This window comes from Ranitomeya variabilis, chromosome 1, assembly GCF_051348905.1.
Source record: "Ranitomeya variabilis isolate aRanVar5 chromosome 1, aRanVar5.hap1, whole genome shotgun sequence".
Classification (NCBI taxonomy): Eukaryota; Metazoa; Chordata; class Amphibia; order Anura; family Dendrobatidae; genus Ranitomeya; species Ranitomeya variabilis.
Window position 1 is genome coordinate 1141762433 of NC_135232.1, and position 23990 is coordinate 1141786422.

Consider the following 23990-nt stretch of genomic DNA (forward strand, 5'->3'; position numbering starts at 1 on the left):
GTGCCGCTGAAGTCGCTGCTCATCCACCATTGCTAGCCAGACCTTGGCACTATTATACTGTTAGGGTTGGCAGATTGCACTAAATAAAATAAATAATAAAGCGCAATCGAAACCTGGGGTCCACTGTGCAGAGATGGAAATCTGCTGCTACAGTTGAATGACGGAACACGCGTCGATCGATTACTTCACAGAAATGAAAGAGCTGTTCTGCAACTAAGCTGAGTCACTCGCACACAGAAACAAAAGAGCTGCTCTGTAACTGAGCTGTTTCACTCACACACAAAAATGAAAGAGATGCTCTGCAACTGAGCTGTGTCACTCGCACACAGAAATGGAACAGATGCTCTGAGCTTAATACCCTGACTAGGCTTGTGCTTGCTCTGGAACTTTACTGTGCTAACCGCACACATGTAGGAGACAGATGCTAAGCCAAGTGGCTAATTACCCCCACTGATGCTAGCTGCCTGCCTAAAGGTACCTTCACACGAAACGACATTATAACGATATCGCTAGCAATCCGTGACGTTGCAGCGTCCTCGCTAGCGATATCGTTTCGTTTGACACGCAGCAGCGATCAGGATCCTGCTGTGATGTCGCTGGTCGCTGAATAAAGTCCAGAACTTTATTTGGTCGTCCGATCGCTGTGTATCGTTGTGTTTGAAAGCAAAAGCAACGATACCAGCGATATTTTACACTGGTAACCAGGGTAAACATCGGGTTACTAAGCGCAGGGCCGCGCTTAGTTACCCGATGTTTACCCTGGTTACTAGCGTAAAATGTAAAAAAAACAAACAGCACATACTCACATTGCGTCCCCTGCAGTCTGCTTCCTCCTCTGACTCAGCGCCGCAAAGTGAAAGTGAAAGCAGCACAGCGGTGACGTCACCGCTCTGCTCTCACTGTACGGCGCTCAGTCAGTCAGGAAGTGGACGCAGGGGAACGTGAATGTAAGTATGTGCTGTTTGTTTTTTTTAGATTTTACGCTGGTAACCAGGGTAAACATCGGGTTACTAAGCGCGGCCCTGCGCTTAGTTACCCGATGTTTACCCTGGTTACCAGGGGACCTCGGCATAGTTGATCGCTGGAGAGCGGTCTGTGTGACAGCTCTCCAGCGACCAAACAGCGACGCTGCAGCGATCGACATCGTTGTCGCTATCGCTGCAGCGTCGCTTCGTGTGAAGGTACCTTAAGTGTAAAGTCCCAAAGCTAGACAGACATACAATACTTGCATTCAAAATTTTGCATTCAAAGCCCTGTAGTGTGCATAAACAGAAGTTTTTCTTTACATATGGGGTATTGGCAAACTCAGGAGTAATTGTACAACAAACTGAATGTGTCAATTTCTCCTGGTACCATGGTGAAAAGTCAACATTTGGTTCTCAATTCACTTTTTTGTTGGGAAAATATGATTTTTTATTTTCAATGTTCAATGTGATAAACTTTTGTTAAGCATCTATAGGTTAAAGTTGGTTACCACACATCTAGATAAGTTAGCTGGTTTACACTGTTTAGGCACATCAGCGGCTCTCCAAATGCAACATGGCGTCCATTTTCCAGCTAATTTTGAGTTCAAAAAGTTAAATGGCACTTGTTCCCTTCTGAGCTCTGCCGTGCGCCAAAACAGTAGTTTTCAGTGTTCTCAGGTGAAAAATGTTTGTGCAGTTTCTCCTGTTACCCTTGTGAAAATAAAATAATTGAGTCTAAAGTAAAATTTTTGTTAAAAAAGTTAAATGTTGATTTTTTCTTTTCACATTTGTAAAATTCCTGTGAAACACCTGAAGGAGTTAAGAAACTTAATGAATGTGGTTGTGAGCACCTTGAGGGGTGCAGTTTTTTAGAATGGTGTCACTTTTGGTTATTTTCTGTCATATAGTCCCCTCAAAGTCACTTCTAGCGTGATGTGGTCCCTTAAAATAAATAGTTTTGCAAGCTCTGCTGTGAAAATGAGAAATCACTAGTCAATTCTAACGCTTCTAGCTTAAAATTATTTTTCAAAAATTGTGATGATGTAAAGTAGACATGTGGGAAATATTATATATTAGCTATTTTGTGTGACATATCTCTCTGATTTAAGGGCATAAAAATAAAAATTTTCAAGATTGCTCCTTTTTCAAAATTTTCTCCAATTTTTTTTTTTTTTTTTTCCCAAATAAACGCAAGTTATATAGAGGAAATTTTCCACTGCCGTGAAGTACAATATGTCACAAAAAAAAACTAACTCAGAATTAGTGCAATCCCTTGAAGAGCGCATAAGTTATTACCCCATAAAGTGACACTAGTCAGAATTGTAAAATTTGGCCAAGTCATGATGGTGAATCAAGCTCATAGGTGCAGTGGTTAACTATGTTGCTTACTGAAATTTTTATATTATCGTTTAGCTGAGATGTTGAACCTTAACGCACCCTTCCAATGTTTTTCTTCTTGCACTGCTGAAATTTAATACTCACCTGTCGGCGCCTTCATCATTTTCCAACATCGCTCCCTTTTGCCTCCATCGGAAGGTGACCTCCAGCATGCTGCAGTGTTTCATGGAGCATGACGGAGGTCATTTTTCAATACGTCTTTGAGAGCCTTGCTCTGACTTTCATACATTTGCATTGAGAGCTTGTGACAAAGCTTCTGATTTCCAGACAGTCAGAAGCTACTGACACCAGGTGGTGCTGCGGGATCAGAATAGTGCCGAAAAACTGGAAAGATGATGGAGGAGAGTAAAAGAACAAGGGCAGGGGACTTACATTTAAAGCACCACTCCAGCCCTGAAAAAATGCTCTGCTGGAGTGGTGCCTTAAGTTCCTAAATAAAGTGAAAAATAAAGTAAAAATCCTTGTTGGGGTCACACACAAATAATAGTGTAAGTCTCTTGGTGTGACTAACTCAAGGTTAACCCTAATAAAGGGTGGCATAATGTTAACTTATGATGCATCAGCATATATAACAATATTGATCTCATAATGAAAGATCACCTCCTTGTTTGCCCCAACCATAATTCATTTTCCCAATCTACTGTATGTGCAGCTGATTAAACTACAAGAAGGAAGATTTAATAAATATAAATTAGTTGTCCCAAATCAACAAATACCTATACTGATGAGTGGCACTTCTAAATGGTCACAGATACATAAACAAAGGTATTTGGAACAGGGACCCAAACTTATATGTACCTATGTGCAAAAATTAGAAGTGACAAAAAAGCTTTAATTAAAATTGCTAAGTTTTATTTATGAAATAGAAAAAAATCCAGCTCGACGAGGTGGTGAAAAAGCAAAGTCTTGGTACTTTATTCACTTCATATCAAAAAATAGAGGATAAAACAACAGCACAATATAATTAAAAACACTATCTACGCGTTTCTGGTGACATAGCACCCTTAGTCATGATAACTTTAGTGCAGCCTGTTCTATGCTTTTATGCTAGCAACCAGTAGGCACACCGGTGCTATAACTAATTACAAAAGGTAATCTAGTCAAAATGAAAAACACATGATAGTGTGTGCAAGCTGCAATTAGTTGCACAAGACAGATGGAAAAAAAGCACAGAAGAAAAAAAAAAAAAAAAAAAAAACACAACAAACAGACTACATGTATACTTTGGCTATATAAAAGGAAATACAGAATACATATATGTCATTCCATAATAATTCGTTGTTTACAAATGAAGCATGTGGAGTTATGTGACATATAATAATAAATATCCAAAAAGTTTTTGATATATCAAATTCTTTATGAAGTAGCTGGAAGAAAATGATTGGAGCAATGTCATAATGAAAGACCTGTTGGGTGTTTCATCTATATGTTCCAAGACAATCACTCGAAGAGAATTCTTATTCAAAGAAGATTTTTACAGGATCTTGAGCGATCTCTAAATCGGAAACCTATAAAGATATACAAATAAATAAAGAATTCTAATTATTAGCATGGTGATGGTTATGAGGATACAAAAAATGATTAAAGAGGCAGGTATTAATTTACTGAATAAGAAACCTATGGACTGCATTGGAGACATTCGGGGGCAAAAGTAAACGTGAAACAGTGGAGCAGCGGTCAGCTACACAGAGAGGAGGAGAACATCGCAAATCTGTAGATCTGACAGGTGAGTTCGAGCACCATAAAGGTGCTGATACCTGTCATTAAGAAAAAATATATATATTTTGTTAGTATACATACTTAATGAGACACCTCGATTGTATATGAAGACCTGTATCCGACAAAAGCTGCAGAAGAGAAAAATTTCATAAATAATAATATTACACACCAATAGGGAGTGATGTTAACACGAGCATTAGCTCGAACGCCCAAACCATGTCTGGAAACCGATGTCCGGCGAAAGCAGAAAAATGGAGATGGCACTACATGTTGCAATTTTCCCGAACTGAATCCATTATGGATGTTTGTTATATTTGCTTTACTGTTATGATAGGATATAAATCCCAAAGGGGAAAAAAAAAAAAAAAAAAAAAAAATTAAAATTAAGTTATATACGTTTTAAGGAAAATGACACTAATAGAAAAGCATGATGTCCTTTCTCTTGTTGAGACCATGAGGTATTCTGGTCCCCAGTTTAAAGATCCACCAAGTCTCCCTGTTTCTAAGGGTAATCTCAGTATCTCCTCCTCTAAAGGGTCTATGTGTCCTCTCAATTGCGTAAACTTTTAATGAGTTGAGGTTCGATTGATGTTGGTTAATAAAATGTTGTGACACTTGTGACATATTTCTATGGGTGTTACCATTTTCCACATCATAAATATGCTCACGGATTCTTGTTTTAAGTGGACGTATCGTGCTCCCCACATACTTAAGATGGCAAATTGTACATTCCATAATGTAAACCACGTTGGTGGTGTTACAATTAAGGAATGTTTTAATTTGGTACGTTTTTTGGTTGTTTGCATCCGTGAAGTCGGAGCATTTCTGTGTAAATTTACAGATTTTACAGATTGAGGCACCACATTTGTAGAAGCCCTTAATGTTAAGCCAGTTGGAAGGCTGAGCATGGGATGTGTTTAAAGAGCTGGGTGATAAACTAAAGCCCAATGATGGTGCTTTTCTTGACACAATTCTGCATCCGTGTTTTAGAATGGACGCAATATCAGGATCTTCCCGTAAGATGGTTAGGTTGTTTCTCATCAGTTTGCTGATAGAAGCAAATTGGTTGCTATATTGAAAGACAACGGTAATAGGGTTAGTGGAACCTGTTTTTTTATTCTGTTTTGATTTAAACCGTGGTTTTTTCTCCACTATTTTTTCCGCCCTTTGTAAATACCCTTTGCTGTAACCTCTCTGTGTGAGTCTTGCTTTGATTTCCTCAACCTCTCTAGAATAATCTTCCTGTGTGCTGCAATTTCGTTTTGCCCTAACCATTTCCCCCACAGGTATGCTTTTGATTGTGTGCTTAGGATGATGGCTGTTTGCCCTCAATATTGTATTCCCCGCTGTATTTTTTCTAAAAGTTGATGTCACTACAGGAATGTTGTTTACACCTTTGAGTTTTAGGTCCAGGAACTCTATGCTTGTGTGTTCCTGGCGAGCGGTGAAACTTAAATTAAACAGATTACTATTGAAGTAGTCAATTAAGTTATGTACGGTAGATACATCGGAATTCCACACCATAATGATGTCATCGATGTATCTACCGTACCAAAATATGCAGTCCTTGAATGGATTCTCTACATTGTAAATATATGACTTCTCCCACCAGCTCATCACCAAATTGGCGAGAGATGGTGAGTACTTGGCCCCCATTGAGACACCGCTGATTTGCATATAATAAATTTGATTAAAGCAGAAAAAATTGGTGGTCATGAGAAAATGGGTAACCTCTATTATGTAAAATTGAAGATCCGGGGGGAAATCACTATATTTTTCCATATGAAATTTTAATGCATACAATGCTATCTCGTGTGGTATGGACGTGTACAATGAAACGACGTCCGAAGTGATCCATGAATAGTTAGGTTGCCATGTCAAGTCTTTCATGATATTAAGGACATCGGTACTGTCCCTAAGATAACCAGGTGTCCTCTGGACGAGAGGCTGGAGGAGCAGATCTAACCACTCCCCCAGTCTCTCACCCAGGGACCCAATGCCTGAGACAATTGGTCTCATAGGTGGTGGATATAGATTTTTATGAGTTTTAGGCAACGCATACATCACAGGGGTGACAGGATTCAAGACTTTAAGATGGTCGCTTTCTTTTTTGTTAAAGAAGCCCAAGCTAAGACCCTCTTCAATGAGCCCAAAAATCTGATCTTTTATCACTGAGGTGGGATTAGTGGGTAAACGTTTGTACACAGCAGAGTCTGATAGCATTTTATCAACCCAGGCAATATAATCATTTCTACTCATCACTACGACAGAGCCACCTTTGTCAGAATTTTTAATGACAAGGTCATCATTATCTCGTAGTTCTCGTAGTGCCTGTTGTAATTTGGGTTTGAGATTATTGTTATACAGGCGTGCATCATGGACACCTTCAGAAAGGAGTCTTAGCTGCGTTTCCATGACATTTTGAAACCTATCCATCACAGGTTTACGTGCTTGTACAGGGTAAAATTGAGGATTAGGTACCTTAATGTGGCTCATGGAAGAATTTGAATTCATATCTGAACTAGATCCCTCTTCCTGCAATTCCAATAAGCATATAAGTGACAGTTGGTCAGCAAAATTAAACGATTTAAAGACATTATTATGCTCATGTATGTTACCTTCAACCTCAGTCAGATCGTCCTTAAAGGGAACCTGTCACCACGTTTTTGGAAGATGGGATAAAAATAGCGTTAAATAGGGGCAGAGGTGGGCGTTACATTAGTGTGTGTGTTATGCGTTTATTACCCACCTAAGTTGCCGAAATAACTTTGCAAAGTCTCCGTTTTCGCCTGTCAATCAGGCTGGTCAGGTCACATGGGCGTGGTGTCTTCACCCAGATTTGGCGTAGTTTTCCGTTGGTGGCGTAGTGGTGTGCGCATGCCCAAAGTCCGGAATCCTCTTCCAGGGGATTTAAAATAGCGCGGTGTTCGTTATTGCATTGGTGATCGGTGGGCGCGGCCATCTTCCTTTGGCCGCGCGTGCGCAGAAGCGGCGCTCTGCTGGCCGCGGCTTCAGGAAAATGGCCGCCGCGATATCCATCTGCGCACGCGCGGCATCCCGCGGCCATTTTCCTGAAGCCGCGGCCAGCAGAGCGCCGCTTCTGCGCACGCGCGGCCAAAGGAAGATGGCCGCGCCCACCGATCACCAATGCAATAACGAACACCGCGCTATTTTAAATCCCCTGGAAGAGGATTCCGGACTTTGGGCATGCGCACACCACTACGCCACCAACGGAAAACTACGCCAAATCTGGGTGAAGACACCACGCCCATGTGACCTGACCAGCCTGATTGACAGGCGAAAACGGAGACTTTGCAAAGTTATTTCGGCAACTTAGGTGGGTAATAAACGCATAACACACACACTAATGTAACGCCCACCTCTGCCCCTATTTAACGCTATTTTTATCCCATCTTCCAAAAACGTGGTGACAGGTTCCCTTTAAGGACGATCTGACTGAGGTTGAAGGTAACATACATGAGCATAATAATGTCTTTAAATCGTTTAATTTTGCTGACCAACTGTCACTTATATGCTTATTGGAATTGCAGGAAGAGGGATCTAGTTCAGATATGAATTCAAATTCTTCCATGAGCCACATTAAGGTACCTAATCCTCAATTTTACCCTGTACAAGCACGTAAACCTGTGATGGATAGGTTTCAAAATGTCATGGAAACGCAGCTAAGACTCCTTTCTGAAGGTGTCCATGATGCACGCCTGTATAACAATAATCTCAAACCCAAATTACAACAGGCACTACGAGAACTACGAGATAATGATGACCTTGTCATTAAAAATTCTGACAAAGGTGGCTCTGTCGTAGTGATGAGTAGAAATGATTATATTGCCTGGGTTGATAAAATGCTATCAGACTCTGCTGTGTACAAACGTTTACCCACTAATCCCACCTCAGTGATAAAAGATCAGATTTTTGGGCTCATTGAAGAGGGTCTTAGCTTGGGCTTCTTTAACAAAAAAGAAAGCGACCATCTTAAAGTCTTGAATCCTGTCACCCCTGTGATGTATGCGTTGCCTAAAACTCATAAAAATCTATATCCACCACCTATGAGACCAATTGTCTCAGGCATTGGGTCCCTGGGTGAGAGACTGGGGGAGTGGTTAGATCTGCTCCTCCAGCCTCTCGTCCAGAGGACACCTGGTTATCTTAGGGACAGTACCGATGTCCTTAATATCATGAAAGACTTGACATGGCAACCTAACTATTCATGGATCACTTCGGACGTCGTTTCATTGTACACGTCCATACCACACGAGATAGCATTGTATGCATTAAAATTTCATATGGAAAAATATAGTGATTTCCCCCCGGATCTTCAATTTTACATAATAGAGGTTACCCATTTTCTCATGACCACCAATTTTTTCTGCTTTAATCAAATTTATTATATGCAAATCAGCGGTGTCTCAATGGGGGCCAAGTACTCACCATCTCTCGCCAATTTGGTGATGAGCTGGTGGGAGAAGTCATATATTTACAATGTAGAGAATCCATTCAAGGACTGCATATTTTGGTACGGTAGATACATCGATGACATCATTATGGTGTGGAATTCCGATGTATCTACCGTACATAACTTAATTGACTACTTCAATAGTAATCTGTTTAATTTAAGTTTCACCGCTCGCCAGGAACACACAAGCATAGAGTTCCTGGACCTAAAACTCAAAGGTGTAAACAACATTCCTGTAGTGACATCAACTTTTAGAAAAAATACAGCGGGGAATACAATATTGAGGGCAAACAGCCATCATCCTAAGCACACAATCAAAAGCATACCTGTGGGGGAAATGGTTAGGGCAAAACGAAATTGCAGCACACAGGAAGATTATTCTAGAGAGGTTGAGGAAATCAAAGCAAGACTCACACAGAGAGGTTACAGCAAAGGGTATTTACAAAGGGCGGAAAAAATAGTGGAGAAAAAACCACGGTTTAAATCAAAACAGAATAAAAAAACAGGTTCCACTAACCCTATTACCGTTGTCTTTCAATATAGCAACCAATTTGCTTCTATCAGCAAACTGATGAGAAACAACCTAACCATCTTACGGGAAGATCCTGATATTGCGTCCATTCTAAAACACGGATGCAGAATTGTGTCAAGAAAAGCACCATCATTGGGCTTTAGTTTATCACCCAGCTCTTTAAACACATCCCATGCTCAGCCTTCCAACTGGCTTAACATTAAGGGCTTCTACAAATGTGGTGCCTCAATCTGTAAAATCTGTAAATTTACACAGAAATGCTCCGACTTCACGGATGCAAACAACCAAAAAACGTACCAAATTAAAACATTCCTTAATTGTAACACCACCAACGTGGTTTACATTATGGAATGTACAATTTGCCATCTTAAGTATGTGGGGAGCACGATACGTCCACTTAAAACAAGAATCCGTGAGCATATTTATGATGTGGAAAATGGTAACACCCATAGAAATATGTCACAAGTGTCACAACATTTTATTAACCAACATCAATCGAACCTCAACTCATTAAAAGTTTACGCAATTGAGAGGACACATAGACCCTTTAGAGGAGGAGATACTGAGATTACCCTTAGAAACAGGGAGACTTGGTGGATCTTTAAACTGGGGACCAGAATACCTCATGGTCTCAACAAGAGAAAGGACATCATGCTTTTCTATTAGTGTCATTTTCCTTAAAACGTATATAACTTAATTTTATTTTATTTTTTTTTTTTTTTTTTTTTCCCCTTTGGGATTTATATCCTATCATAATAACAGTAAAGCAAATATAACAAACATCCATAATGGATTCAGTTTGGGAAAATTGCAACATGTAGTGCCATCTCCATTTTTCTGCTTTCGCCGGACATCGGTTTCCAGACATGGTTTGGGCGTTCGAGCTAATGCTCGTGTTAACATCACTCCCTATTGGTGTGTAATATTATTATTTATGAAATTTTTCTCTTCTGCAGCTTTTGTCGGATACAGGTCTTCATATACAATCGAGGTGTCTCATTAAGTATGTATACTAACAAAATATATATATTTTTTCTTAATGACAGGTATCAGCACCTTTATGGTGCTCGAACTCACCTGTCAGATCTACAGATTTGCGATGTTCTCCTCCTCTCTGTGTAGCTGACCGCTGCTCCACTGTTTCACGTTTACTTTTGCCCCCGAATGTCTCCAATGCAGTCCATAGGTTTCTTATTCAGTAAATTAATACCTGCCTCTTTAATCATTTTTTGTATCCTCATAACCATCACCATGCTAATAATTAGAATTCTTTAGACATAATCGAGGTGTTTCATTTAGTATGTATACAAAAAATATATATAATTATTATTATTTTTTTTTTTTTATTGACAGGCTTCAGCACCTTTATGGTGCTCGAACTCACCTGTCAGATCTGCAGATTCGCGATGTTCTCCTCCTCTCTGTGTAGCTGACCGCTGCTCCACTGTTTCACATTTACTTTTGCCCCTGAATGTCTCCAATGCAGTCCATAGGTTTCTTATCCAGTAAATTAATATCCGCCTCCTCAATCATTTTTTGTATCCTTATAACCATCATCATGCCAATAATTAGAATTCTTTATTTATTTGTATATCTTTATAGGTTTCCGATTTAGAGATCGCTCAAGATCCTGTAAAAATCTTCTTTGAATAAGAATTCTCTTCGAGTGATTGTCTTGGAACATATAGATGAAACACCCAACAGGTCTTTCATTATGACATTGCTCCAATCATTTTCTTCCAGCTACTTCATAAAGAATTTGATATATCAAAAACTTTTTGGATATTTATTATTATATGTCACATAACTCTACATGCTTCATTTGTAAACAACGAATTATTATGGAATGACATATATGTATTCTGTATTTCCTTTTATATAGCCAAAGTATACATGTAGTCTGTTTGTTGTGTTTTTTTTTTTTTTTTTTTTTTTTTCTTCTGTGCTTTTTTTCCATCTGTCTTGTGCAACTAATTGCAGCTTGCACACACTATCATGTGTTTTTCATTTTGACTAGATTACCCTTTGTAATTAGTTATAGCACCGGTGTGCCTACTGGTTGCTAGCATAAAAGCATAGAACAGGCTGCACTAAAGTTATCATGACTAAGGGTGCTATGTCACCAGAAACGCGTAGATAGTGTTTTTAATTATATTGTGCTGTTGTTTTATCCTCTATTTTTTGATATGAAGTGAATAAAGTACCAAGACTTTGCTTTTTCACCACCTCGTCGAGCTGGATTTTTTTCTATTTCCTGCATTCCTCACGCCTTGACACAGTGTTTCCGTGCTCCGAGCCTCCAGGGACTACAACTATGGTGAGCTGGATTTTTTCTTTTGTCTTCAAGTTTTATTTATACATGATTAAAATAATGACATAGGTTAAAAACAGGAAAAGATGCTAGGAAAAAAGAGGAAGCTGGAAATAAACCTCTCAATATATATATATATATAAACAAATAGCGAGAATATCAATTTATATGTTGAGCACTAGAATAGTGAAAAATTTAAATGTAGACAATTTAACCCTTATTGGAGAGTGATATACCTCAAATCATTACAGTTGCTGTTTCAGAGAGTGCAGGAAAGAATCTGCCTCTGGGCCCCGATGCTCATGATTCACCCTTCTTCTTCGGGGGAAAAGACCGGGCCCACCCAATGGAAAATCCATGTGCCAATGACGTCCGTAGTTGCTGGTTACAATGGCACATGTGCAAGCCGGATACGGCACATGACGAAAATGAAGTATCCAAGCTCCGATCATGTGACCTGCCTAACGGAGCCGAGCGACGTGACAGGCACATACAGATCGCAGATTCAAGATCCTTTCTGCATCCACCACTTGAGCATGCGCTCCACCAGACATTGTATTTGAGATAATCCCAATCTTCATATCTTTTTGGGGGGAAGCATAATGGGGTATAACACAAGGTAAGGAGCATGTGCTTGATGTAAAAGGTGTAAACTTGAAGTGATGTAAAAAATGAAGAGTTCTACCACATCCTTATTTATGTAAGTGAACAAGGACTTCATACAAGAGGGAATATTTACAGAGGTACATCTATATTTAAAAATATATTAAAATGAATTAGGCTAGAATAATGATTTAGTATACAGTTCACTTAAATCACAAAAAAATCACAAAGCACATCACAAATGAATAAAAAATGATACATTAAATTATTTTGATCAGAAATGTAATTTATATTTACCAGTTATATTAGATATTTCTCCTTCTGAGCACATTATACAGCCATAACAACAGACTGGCTTGGTGTTAATATTGATCTTTCTGCTACCAGGTGGACAATTTTCTGAACATTGAGATCTTGGTACCTATGAAGAGAAGTAATATATTATAGAGAACGATACGTTACTCCATTAGAGTAGTGTTTCCGAAGAAGGGATCGGTAACGTTAGTAGAGATAGGCTTGCCACTCGGGTTGAGCAGTAGAATAGTGAAACATTTTAGTTTAGACAATTCAGTTGCACTATATATTTGACGTTTCGGTCCTAGATTCCGGATCTTTATCAGAAAGCAATGGATTGCCATAAACAGGGTAATTCAAGGAGACATGGCGCAGAGGGATTGTGACAAAAGTCACACATGCAGTGGCACAATCCATTTAGAATAACCTAGTTTACGGAAATGCATTGCTTTCTGAGGAAGATCCGGAATCTAGGACCAAAATGTCAAATATAAAGTACTAGTGGATTGTCCAAATAAAACATTTTCACTATTCTGTTGCTCAACCCCTGAACGCCACGTTTTTCTCCAGTTATGTTGAGAAGTAAGTTATGAAAAAACATTGAAAAGAGAAGTGTACTCCACATTTGACCAACAGTTTTGATGTTCTGAGATCACAATGAATATCACAGAAAACTAAACATTCATCAAAATAATTCAATCATTTATGATAAAGGGTTTCGTTTTCTTAGCTCCCCTAAACAGTAGATTCTTACATCCGGGACCAGCAGTGTTGCAATGATTTTCCACCTGAAATCCGCTCTGATGGAATTATGAAGGTTGCACCTTATCAGTGGCGGCTCATCGGTTACAGACATCACATCACTTGACAGCCGGTAGATATAATTATAAGATTAAAGAAACAGATCCCGTCCAGGATATCAGGTTTTTTATGTTGAAAAGTTGAATTTTTGGGGGGAGAAATTTTATCCCAAATTCTAGAGCAAAATTAGTTTCAAATCCTCATTTTCTCACCTCATCATTCTTCCAAGACGTCAATGATGTGTTGATGTGAAGTTGCTGGTCTGGTGATGCCCAGGGTGTGAATGAGCCTACATAGTTCATTTTGACTATGTCTTTGTTGATCTTTATCCAGTTATATATCATATATATTGTATTCAATTCCCTCTTATCATCATAATATAATCTCTTCTCGAATCCATCATGATGTTGAATGTTCCTCAAGTATTGCTTCAGCTTTCAATAAATCATAAACCAAATGTTATTCAATTTAACAACTACTAAATAGGTTTACTTTTTTGTTCTTTTAGTCTATATTTCTTAGTTCGATTGCTAACATTTTACATTTTTGCAAAATGAGAAAGAGAAAAACACAATGGGAAGGGCTTTAACGTTTTCAATGCACCTTTATGTTGTGGGAAATTAATCAGTTTATTAGTATGGATTAAAAATGTTACAACTTGCCCTAAATTCAGCGGTTTAAAGTTAGATAAGAGCATCTAAAAATGGGCCAAATATATGATTCTTGACAAAAATTATAGAAGAAAAAGATGCGGCACTCACCAAATGGTGTTGTTAAAAGTTCTTTTATTCTCCCACTGGTGTATACGAGCGTGCAGGGAAACAAAAACAGGACGACAGCCGTTTCACGCCGACAGTGCTTCAACGGGTCCAGTCGGCGCGAAACAGCCATCGTCCTGTTTTTGTTTCCCTGCACCCTCGTATACACCAGCCGCCCTTGAGGTATGTCCTCACCCCATTAAGTGGGAGAATAAAAGAACGTTTACCAACACCATTTGGTGAGTGCCGCATCTTTTTCTTCTATAATTTTTGTCATGGATTGCTTTATTGTTGAGCACCACAACGTGAAATTATACCACCACCGCTATATGGTTAGAAGAGGTATTTGCCTGCATGATTTCATGTTCACGGTTCATCAGTTATCGCCATACCTGGTGCCGTTCTACTTTTTCTTTTTCTTGAACAAATATATGATTCTGCATCAACAACTCTGAAAAATTTTGCATTTTTTTGTAACCTCATAATTTCAATTTGTAGCGACAAATGCACAGGTATAGTAAGTATGCCCAATATTTATTTTCATAGTTGTCACTGATATCTCTATATTTTTAAAATGAGGGTTAATCCCTTCAAAACATATGACATACATTTCCATCATATGTCATGTCCCTGCTTTTGATGTGGTCTTGTAAGCCAAACCAGCATATTACCTGACAGATGATGTTTGTTATATTTAACCATCATCTGCCTCTAACAGAAAATTGTGAAGCTGAGCTTCACCCCGCAGCAGGTAGCATGTTAAATGCCGCTCACAATCTCTGACAGCATAATTTAAGACGCGTCAGCAGGAGGCATCTACTGAACACGACTGCATCAGTCATTTTGATACTCTGGTGAAAGCCAGTGTTTAGCTGGCATTCATAGGAGATCGTGATTTTATCTATACATTCCAGTGCTAATGCTCTGATATGTGTAGCACAAGCAATTGGATGATAACAGATTCAAACTAACAGGTACAGCAAAAAGTGAGAAAAAAGGTTTTTAAAAAATTACAAGAGATTAAATATCCCCTTTTGCCCCATTAAAAGCAAAGGCAATAAAGAAAAATTACATATATCTGGGTTTGCCACTTTTAGAAAAGGTTGCTCTATCAAAATATTAAATAAGTTCATCTGATCAGTAAACTTGTTCAATTAATTAACCAAGATGATAAAATGTTGTGGCAAAGAATTCAAAAAAGTCAATGCTTGTGTAATAATGAATCACAGTCTATGCTGATAGTGAAGTGCTTTCAACCCAGACATTATGGAAACTGACAGAAAAACCTAATGATGAGCGAAGCATACCAAGTATCCAAATGGAATGAATTTCAAAAATGACCTATTTTATATTTACTGATGGTTTATAGCACTTTAACTTGTCTGTTGGAATGTGATCACCTGTTGTGTGCATATTCAACGACTGGTCTCGCTGTTCATTGGATCTCGTCCTCTATTTATACCTGATCTGTTTTATTACTGACATTTTATGACTAAGGGTGCTTGCAGTGCCAGATATGGGTTAGGCTGTTTTACTTCTTCTTTTAACCATTTTTGAATAAAATTTGATTTTAACTGGATGGAGTGCAGAGAACAAATCTTTCCTTTCTTGTACCGCTGCTGTGCTCACCAGCAGGCTCGTCATCCTCCGGTGGCATTCTACTAACCTCATTTGGATCCAAGCTCCTTGCATGGACACTCCCTACTTCTCTCTTTCCATAATTAATATAGCGGAAGAAAACTACCAATTTTTCTCAACTGACTTTTTATCTACAGACTCTTAGTTTCAAGGACATTTTTCTATCATCCTATTTTTCAACTCTCTATGTGTCTTAAAGAGGTTGACCAACATTAGGACAACCCCTTGTCAATCCGAATTTTTGTCTACATTCGGAATATCAAATGGAAGTTAGAAAGCAGAGAACAGCCATGGCTTCCTGTTGAAGTTCGATTTTTCCAAAGTTGGGGACAATGACGATGGAGCTTACCGGGGGTCGGACTTGTGTAACTAAAGAACATCACGTGAGCCATGAGAACGCAAGTGCTAACACCTTTGCAACAGCGTCGGCAAGTGAGCATGAGTGTTTTTATTTTAATGGGGACAAAGCTTCCGAATAAGAAAGGGTTGTTCTAGCAGTGAACAACCTATTTAAGCTGGCTCCTCTTAATTTGCACTTTCCTATGTTGGGGCTCGTTAGTACAGAATACTGCCCCCTATTATTTTGAACATTAGATCTTCAAGTTCATTAAAACTATGAGAATGAGGGATTCTGCTGACATTCAAATTGACTTGAATTTGGGAGGGAAATTTAACTGACATCAGGGCTATTTGATGATATTTTAATGCCTCTTAAGATGCTTTTTGTGCGCCCTCCTTGTGCTGATTTACCCTCAGATATAATGACATCTTAATATCATGAAGTTTACCGCCCATCATGATGAGCGTCATGATGTCTGACAACTATTCAGCCAAAGAAGCCCAAAGCCAAGTGGAGATTGTAGAAGATACAAGAGAAGGCACGGAGCACTCACGGCAGGCTGCATCAAAGACAAATGTAAGCAGAGAAGCTTTATTTTACCACTTTGCTCGCTACGATGCTGTAAAATTAAATCGTAATGAATTAATAAGCCGAAATTTTAATGGAGTGTCCCATAGTTAAATATCAAATCAAATTTGCTGCCACCAAAAGTCACATCCACAATGGTAAATAAGCAATAGTGGACACTTAAGATGATTAAAGTATCAATTTTGTATTAATAAATAATTAAACAAACATACATAAATAGACAAATATCAAAGATGCCTCAAATGTGACAATGGAAACCACAAAAGACCAGCCCAAAAGTGTAGGCACAAAAGTAGCTCAAGTGTGATATATAAAAGTATAATTCACAATAATTCATAGTCATATCTTCACAGAAATGCCAAGATTTGTAGATTCTCTGCCTTGTAAGGCAAACGGGTGATAATGACCTCAATCAATCCCACTATTACATATCCATATTGAGGCAGTAACACTAGAAGGTGTAAGTGCATATAGAGTAAGATGCTCCTCTAATAAAGTGTCAGTGCATCAGGAAGAATAGCTTGCTGAGCTACATGTTAGAGTAGGTTACCTGTGATATGAATTGGTGCAGGGCAATGACCTGGGCTGTCTCTCCCCCGACGCACAATTCAAATTCACTTCTTCAGGGGGCATATAGGGGAAGGAGTCCGATAAGGGAGCAATTCGTTTAACACATAATTAGGGAAGTGTTTATGTGGAGTTGCGATTAGTATATTCTGGCAAGATGCTTCATGTACCCACCCTTATCACATGACTTATCACCGCTGACACTTTATTAAATGAATATCTTAGCCCACATGCACTTGCACTTTCAATTGTTATAATACTGGAATTAAGTTCATTATAACCTATTTCCCTTAGAAGTCAGAGATTGGACAGATCTGCCATGTTTATGAAGATATAACTGTAAATTAATGTGAATTATACTTTTGTATATCACGTTTGAGCTATTTATTTTTTTTTTAATTCGTTTATTAATTCCAGAATAAAGAAACAATGCACACATTTGCATTTATCATTATCAATTATACCACCAGATACAAATAATTACAGAATGTCATCATATCCAAAGTTTACAGGGGTAATAAACTGTGCATGTTGAATCACTAGTACCTATAAAATACCTATTATACAACTTTAACAACTTTAGCCATTAATAGTAAGTCGCCAAAAGAAAAACAGATTTAAATCCTGCTCCGAACGCGATGTCCCAAAACCACAAGCCCATCCTCCTATGTATGTATCTAATCAGCGCAGACTACAGAGTATGATAAGAGGAGTTCCATCTACCCCAGATTTTTTCGAATTTACCTGGGCATCCTCTATTTTGGTATAGTGTTCTGTCATATGGAATGACCGAGTTCACCAAGTCAATCCAAGCTCTGAGAGACGGGGAAGAACCACCCATCCACCTTAACGCCAGTACCTTCCGTGCTAAGAAGAGCGTCTCTCGAAGAAAAATCCCAGTATGGTGATGCCAGGCCTCTGTATCCCACACCCGAATAAGCAGGTCAATGGCTCAAGTGGGACAGGGATTGACAATAAAGATGTTAATAATGTCGTGACCTCTTTCCAATAGTGAAAAATTACCGGGCACTTCCAAATCATATGAATAAAATCTGCATCACGTGTATGACATCGTAAACAATCTGACGAGTGGAGGCGACCCATTTTAAAGAGTCGTGTTGGGGTCAAATAAGTCTGATATATAATATACAGCTGGGTCATCCTGTTATTAACTGAAGGAGAAACTTTAGTTGGGAATTCTAAAAAATCTTCCCACTCCTCTCCCAGTGTATCGGGAAGAAGTCCCTCCCACTTCCTTTTGAGAGAGTTAATAGTAGACCCATCTCCCACGGATAATAGATACGTATATAAAGAGGAAATGAGTCCCTGAGGACCCTGTGATTTGAGAATGCCTATCCGAGGTAGAGATGAGATCGCTCGACCTGCACCCACATTTCGCATATGCGATTGGAAAGCTGACCTTAGCTGTAAATAACGGAATAATTGAGATCTTGGGATATTGTAGGTATCCCGTAGTTGTTCGAAGGATACAAAAACCCCCTGGTCATGTACATTGCCCACCGAAAGAACACCACATGAGATCCAGAACCCAGTAGATGGGTGATTCAGTAATTCTGGGAAATAACTATTATGCCATAGTGGCATTTCGGCTATTATATCTGCAAATTTAATAACTTTTTTTGATTTGTCTCCATATTAATCTCGCCAGTCGAAGTAAAGGCAGCAAATGGGGAGCACTGACTTTCTCTATTTCCAAAAATCCCAATGGACAATCAATCCGGGCAGAATGAATCAGATGACTCTCTGAATTAGGTAGGGAGTTATTAGGCATCCATTTGCTTAATGCCTTAGCCTGCCCGGCAAGATAGTACAGCGTATTAATAAAGGCGTGTACAAAAACAAAGCGACCCTCGGGATCACGTCGTGCCTCCCTAGCCTCCCATCTAACATTCTTATGTATCAACAGAGAGACCCCTCTGGAGTAACTAGTATGGAATGCGTGAAGGGACCACTGCACCCATGGCTTTTGTGTACATTTAACTGTGTCTCTGGTCAGATGTGTCTCTACAAGTGCTACAATATGGGGATGATATCTTTTAATCTGTGAAAATACCTTGATTTTCTTTCGGGGAGTCTTAATACCCCGTATATTCCACGTCATATATATAATCTCAGACCCCATATCTACGCTTAAAAAAAAGGAATAATATATACCATAACCTGAGCGGGGATCAGGAACACCGCGCAGAGCATAACGTTATCATCGGCGACTAACAAACACAACGTTTGAGCTATTTTTGTGCCCACATTTTGGGGCAGGTCTTATGCTTTTTCCCTTGTCAGCTGGTCCCTCACATTTGAGGCACCTTTGTTATTTGTGCATTTCTGTATGTTTGATTAATTATTTATAAATAAAATAAACAACATTTTATTCATCCTAAGTGTTCACCATTGCTTATCTACAATTGTGGATGTGACTTTTGGTGGTGGCAAAATTGATTTCAAATGCAGTAAAATGGCTGTTGTCTGGCCACCATTTTATTAAATGGATGTGAAGCAAAATGTCAAACATTCCAATTCTGGAGAATTTAAAATGTAATAAAATGTGAGGCAAATTCAATTGACCTCAGATTAGCTCGTTTCCCATTTCTATGATTAATTTACCTTATTTCTATATTTATGATTTTTTAATTTATTGCTATTATTTTTTTTCCCCAGAGAAAGAAGCATAGAATCGAGGGCGTAAGCCATGGTGAGTAACGTATCATATACTACAGGTGAGCCAATATCGAATAATGCATATGGAAGTGTTGATATATTCTCCTCTCCTGAACATTTGCGCAGTTTTGTCTTATATACTATCTCAAATACTCTGTTTTTATTATTATTCCTTGACCGACATCTATATTGTGTCATCCATAAGTCTTCAAGCATCTTATCATCTGGATAATTTAAAGGATGGACATTTTTAATGAATTGCTCCATGTTGTCTATTTTGTATGGCGTTTTCCTGAGTTCTTCAGTGCTGTTATACTCAATATGAGTACCCATGTTATATACAAATCCCAGGGCACAATTAAATGCTTGAAAACCGTATTCCACTAGATCATAATTGGTGAACCAGATGGGCGGAAGGATAAAAGTCTTTGTTTTCAGAACAGAATCTGGCAAATGTAAAATGTCAGCCACATAAAACGAAACCGTTCCACAAATGAGAATAATATTAGCGGATGATTTGGAGATTATTTCCTTATTTTCCTCATTTATAACTTGTGTGATTTGGCTTTTTTTAACGTCATACATATCTCTTAGAGAAAATATTCTAGCAACAAACTCTACACAGACGCCATGACTGTTAAGGATTGAGGAGAGAGTTTGACTCTCTTTGTCTCCACTGTCATCTGCACTGGTCACAATTCCAACCCAGTTCCAAGAAAAATGCTTCATCAATGCTAAAACAGCAGAGAAGTAGACATTGTCATTACGTGCTGTACGGAAAAGATATGGGTACATAGCACTGTCACTAAGGATCGGATCTGTAGCTCCATAACTGATCTGGGGAAAAAGCATAATTCTGTCAAAATTTGTAAAGCCATTTAAATAAAAAAAATTGACTAAAGCCACATCATTTCTTTAAAGAATGTATCACCAACCCATGGCTTAAAAGCCACATGTGACTCTTGGCTAACAGTTATACTGGAAAAATTCTTAGATTTCCCCTTGACCTCCATTATAATCATTACTCAAAATTAGAATTTGAGCATTAGAAATTGTTCAGTTTGAGTAACGAACATCCAAGCATTTACAGTAAGTGCTTGCTCATGTCTAGTCCTCAGCACTGGCCATATTCCTGGATAGTGATGAGCGAACGTGTTCACTCGAACCTGGTGTTCGATCGGACATTAGGGCGTTCGAAGGTGTTCGGTATTCGGACGAACATCTCGCGGTACTCGAGTGAAATCTCGTTTTTGTTTTTCTCATTTTTGGCGGTTTTTCAAGGAGCCAATCATGTTAGGTGAGCCTTCTAAGCTACTAGCATGACGTAGGGACATGTACAAGACGAGAGCAGTGAGTGGCTGGCCAGATCAGGTGACCTGACCAGCCAATAGACTGCTTTCATTATGTTCGGCGCTTTCAGCCATTTGCAGTGTGAAAGAGCATAGGGACAGACGTGCTGGGGGGACTGGGAATTGATAGGGACTAGAGCAGGGACAAAGACCAGAATTAATCAGGCAGGCAGGGTGCAGAAATCAACAGCCCTTGTCAGGGCTAATCTACGTTTACTACTACTAGTCCTCTCTTGTATTTGCTGGCTAGCTGTGTGGCAGCTGGGACCAGGAGTGCAGCGGCCGCCATCTTAGCTGCGCACTCACTGTCTCAGTGCCAAGTCTCAATCTCAGTCTCCAAGTCAATCTTTATAGGCATTAGGCATTAGGCAGGGATCGTGTGTGCATTAGGCTGGGCTTTAAAGTGCGGCGTCCGCCATTTTGGGCGAACGCCGCACTATTAGAATATCGGCTGCTGGATGTTCCTCAGACTCCATTTAGCCTCCAGCACACGCTGTCTGTAACCTCATTTGTGCTGCTGTCTGGGACTTGTAGTGCCTCAGACTCCAGCACACGCTGTAACCTCATTTGTGCTGCTGTCTGGGACTTGTAGTGCCTCAGACTCCAGCACACGCTGTAACCTCATTTGTGCTGCTGTCTGGGACTTGTGGTGCCTCAGACTCCAGCACACGCTGTAACCTCATTTGTGCTGCTGTCTGGGACTTGTAGTGCCTCAGACTCCGTAGAGTGGTACAGCACACGCTGTCACCTCATTTAATAATAATAATATTAATTAATAACAATAATTAATAAATTAAAAAAGGAAATATTTGCGGCCTAAAAATAAAACCGCATAAGATATAAAAATGCATTTTTGAGTGATACAGATATACCACACCTGGCCCAAAAATATTTGTTTAGCGTACACATAAGCGCAGTGTACAGAATACGCAATTCTGCCACATATATAGTATATATATATAGTATAGAATACCCTACATTCTAATCCAAGGTTTTGTGTGTCCAAAAAACCGCATTAGATAAAAATTGCATTTTTATAGCACGCCATATCTAATAGTTAAAGAAATAAAGGGTATTTGATGTGAAGAAATACCACAAATATAAACACAGTTTTATATCTGTTACTGGTACCCAAGTTTTGTGGTTCAAAAATACGCTCTGTATTTAGTGACTAGGCCTGTTGCCAGATTTGTGCACGCCATATCTAATAGTTAAAGAAATAAAGGGTATTTGATGTGAAGAAATACCACAAATATAAACACAGTTTTATATCTGTTACTGGTACCTAAGTTTTGTGGTTCAAAAATACGCTCTGTATTTAGTGACTAGGCCTGTTGCCAGATTTGTGCACGCCATATCTAATAGTTAAAGAAATAAAGGGTATTTGATGTGAAGAAATACCACAAATATAAACACAGTTTTATATCTGTTACTGGTACCCAAGTTTTGTGGTTCAAAAATACGCTCTGTATTTAGTGACTAGGCCTGTTGCCAGATTTGTGCACGCCATATCTAATAGTTAAAGAAATAAAGGGTATTTGATGTGAAGAAATACCACAAATATAAACACAGTTTTATATCTGTTACTGGTACCCAAGTTTTGTGGTTCAAAAATACGCTCTGTATTTAGTGACTAGGCCTGTTGCCAGATTTGTGCACGCCATATCTAATAGTTAAAGAAATAAAGGGTATTTGATGTGAAGAAATACCACAAATATAAACACAGTTTTATATCTGTTACTGGTACCCAAGTTTTGTGGTCCAAAAATAAGCTCTGTATTTAGTGACTAGGCCTGTGGCCAGTTTTGTGCACGCCATATCTAATAGTTACATAAAGAAGGGGTATTTGATCTGAAGAAATACCACAAATATAAAACACAGTTTTATATCTGTTACTGATACACATCAGTTTGCTGTAAACCAAGGTTTGGTTGCATAAAATACGCTCTTTACCGAATAGTCCTTTTTGCAACACGCAATATATCCTCTGTTTGGACAAATAGAGTGTATTTCACCTTCATAACTAGCTTTTCTAGCATAACCTTTACAATGGTGAACCCCAGGGGTAAGGGACGAGGACGAGGACGTGGTCGTGGGCGTCAAAGTGAGGTTGCAGGCAGAGGCCGTAGTCCTGGGCAGGGTGACACAGTACCTGCTTCTGATGGAGCACTGGAACGCCGCAGAGTACCCTTTTCTAGCTTCCTGTCCCAATTTACAGTGTCACGTGGCACACCCCTATTGGATCCCCAGCAGTGCGAACAGGTGATCAACTGGATAGCGGATAATGCATCCAGTAGTTTATCCACCGCCCAGTCTTCCACGCAGTCCACCAACGCTAGCCAAGGGAGTGGACCTCAGGATCTTTCAGCTCAACCTCCTCCCACCCAGCCTGGCCCCTCCTTGGAAATTAGTGATTCAAATCCTGCATACTCCCAGGAACTGTTTTCCCAACCCTTCCTAGATTCACAAAGCACTGCTGAGCAGCAACCTGACCAGTGGGTCTGTCCCGATGCCCAAAATAGAGAGCTTTCCCAGTCTGTGGGTGATGAAAGTGGGGATTTACAAATAGTCTGTGGAGAGGTGTCTGAGGATGAGACACGGGTGTCAGACAGTGAGGTGCTTGTCAGTGCAGTAATTCCCAGGGGGGAGCAGGCTGATGAATGGGAGGAGGAGGAGCCGGTGGATGATGAGGTGACTGACCCCAGCTGGGTTGTTAGGCCTAGTCAAGAGAGTGCTTCGGAGGGGGAGGCAAGTGTAACATCAGAAAACGTTGCAAGAGGTAGACGTGCGACCAGAGGGAGAGGCAGGGCCAGAGTAATTTCATCAGACAGAGGTTCAACAAGTGAACCAGTTTGGTCGAGGCCTCGGTGTTCTAAAGTCTGGAGCTTCTTTAAAGAAAGTGAGGAGGACCGACGGACTGTGTTGTGCAACCTGTGCCACACCAAGCTCACTAGCAACCTAAGCACTACCAGCA

At 39.4% G+C, this 23990-nt stretch overlaps 2 protein-coding genes across 2 annotated transcripts in view; both read right to left on the reverse strand.

Moving 5' to 3' along the window:
• LOC143800745 (vomeronasal type-2 receptor 26-like) overlaps nucleotides 1-13399 on the reverse strand; it is a 28796-nt gene extending 15397 nt beyond the window's left edge. Inside the window, exons 1-2 of the mRNA XM_077281208.1 lie at nucleotides 13310-13399; nucleotides 12300-12423 (exon numbers count right to left, since the gene is read on the reverse strand). Coding sequence (XP_077137323.1) covers nucleotides 12300-12423; nucleotides 13310-13399 — 214 coding nt within the window. The remainder of the gene's footprint in view (nucleotides 1-12299; nucleotides 12424-13309) is intronic.
• A 6205-nt stretch (nucleotides 13400-19604) lies between these two features.
• Nucleotides 19605-23990, reverse strand: part of LOC143800762 (vomeronasal type-2 receptor 1-like) — an 82759-nt gene continuing 78373 nt past the window's right edge. Inside the window, exons 3-4 of the mRNA XM_077281209.1 lie at nucleotides 20244-20504; nucleotides 19605-20207 (exon numbers count right to left, since the gene is read on the reverse strand). Of these exons, the coding sequence (XP_077137324.1) occupies nucleotides 19605-20207; nucleotides 20244-20504 (864 nt within the window). The remainder of the gene's footprint in view (nucleotides 20208-20243; nucleotides 20505-23990) is intronic.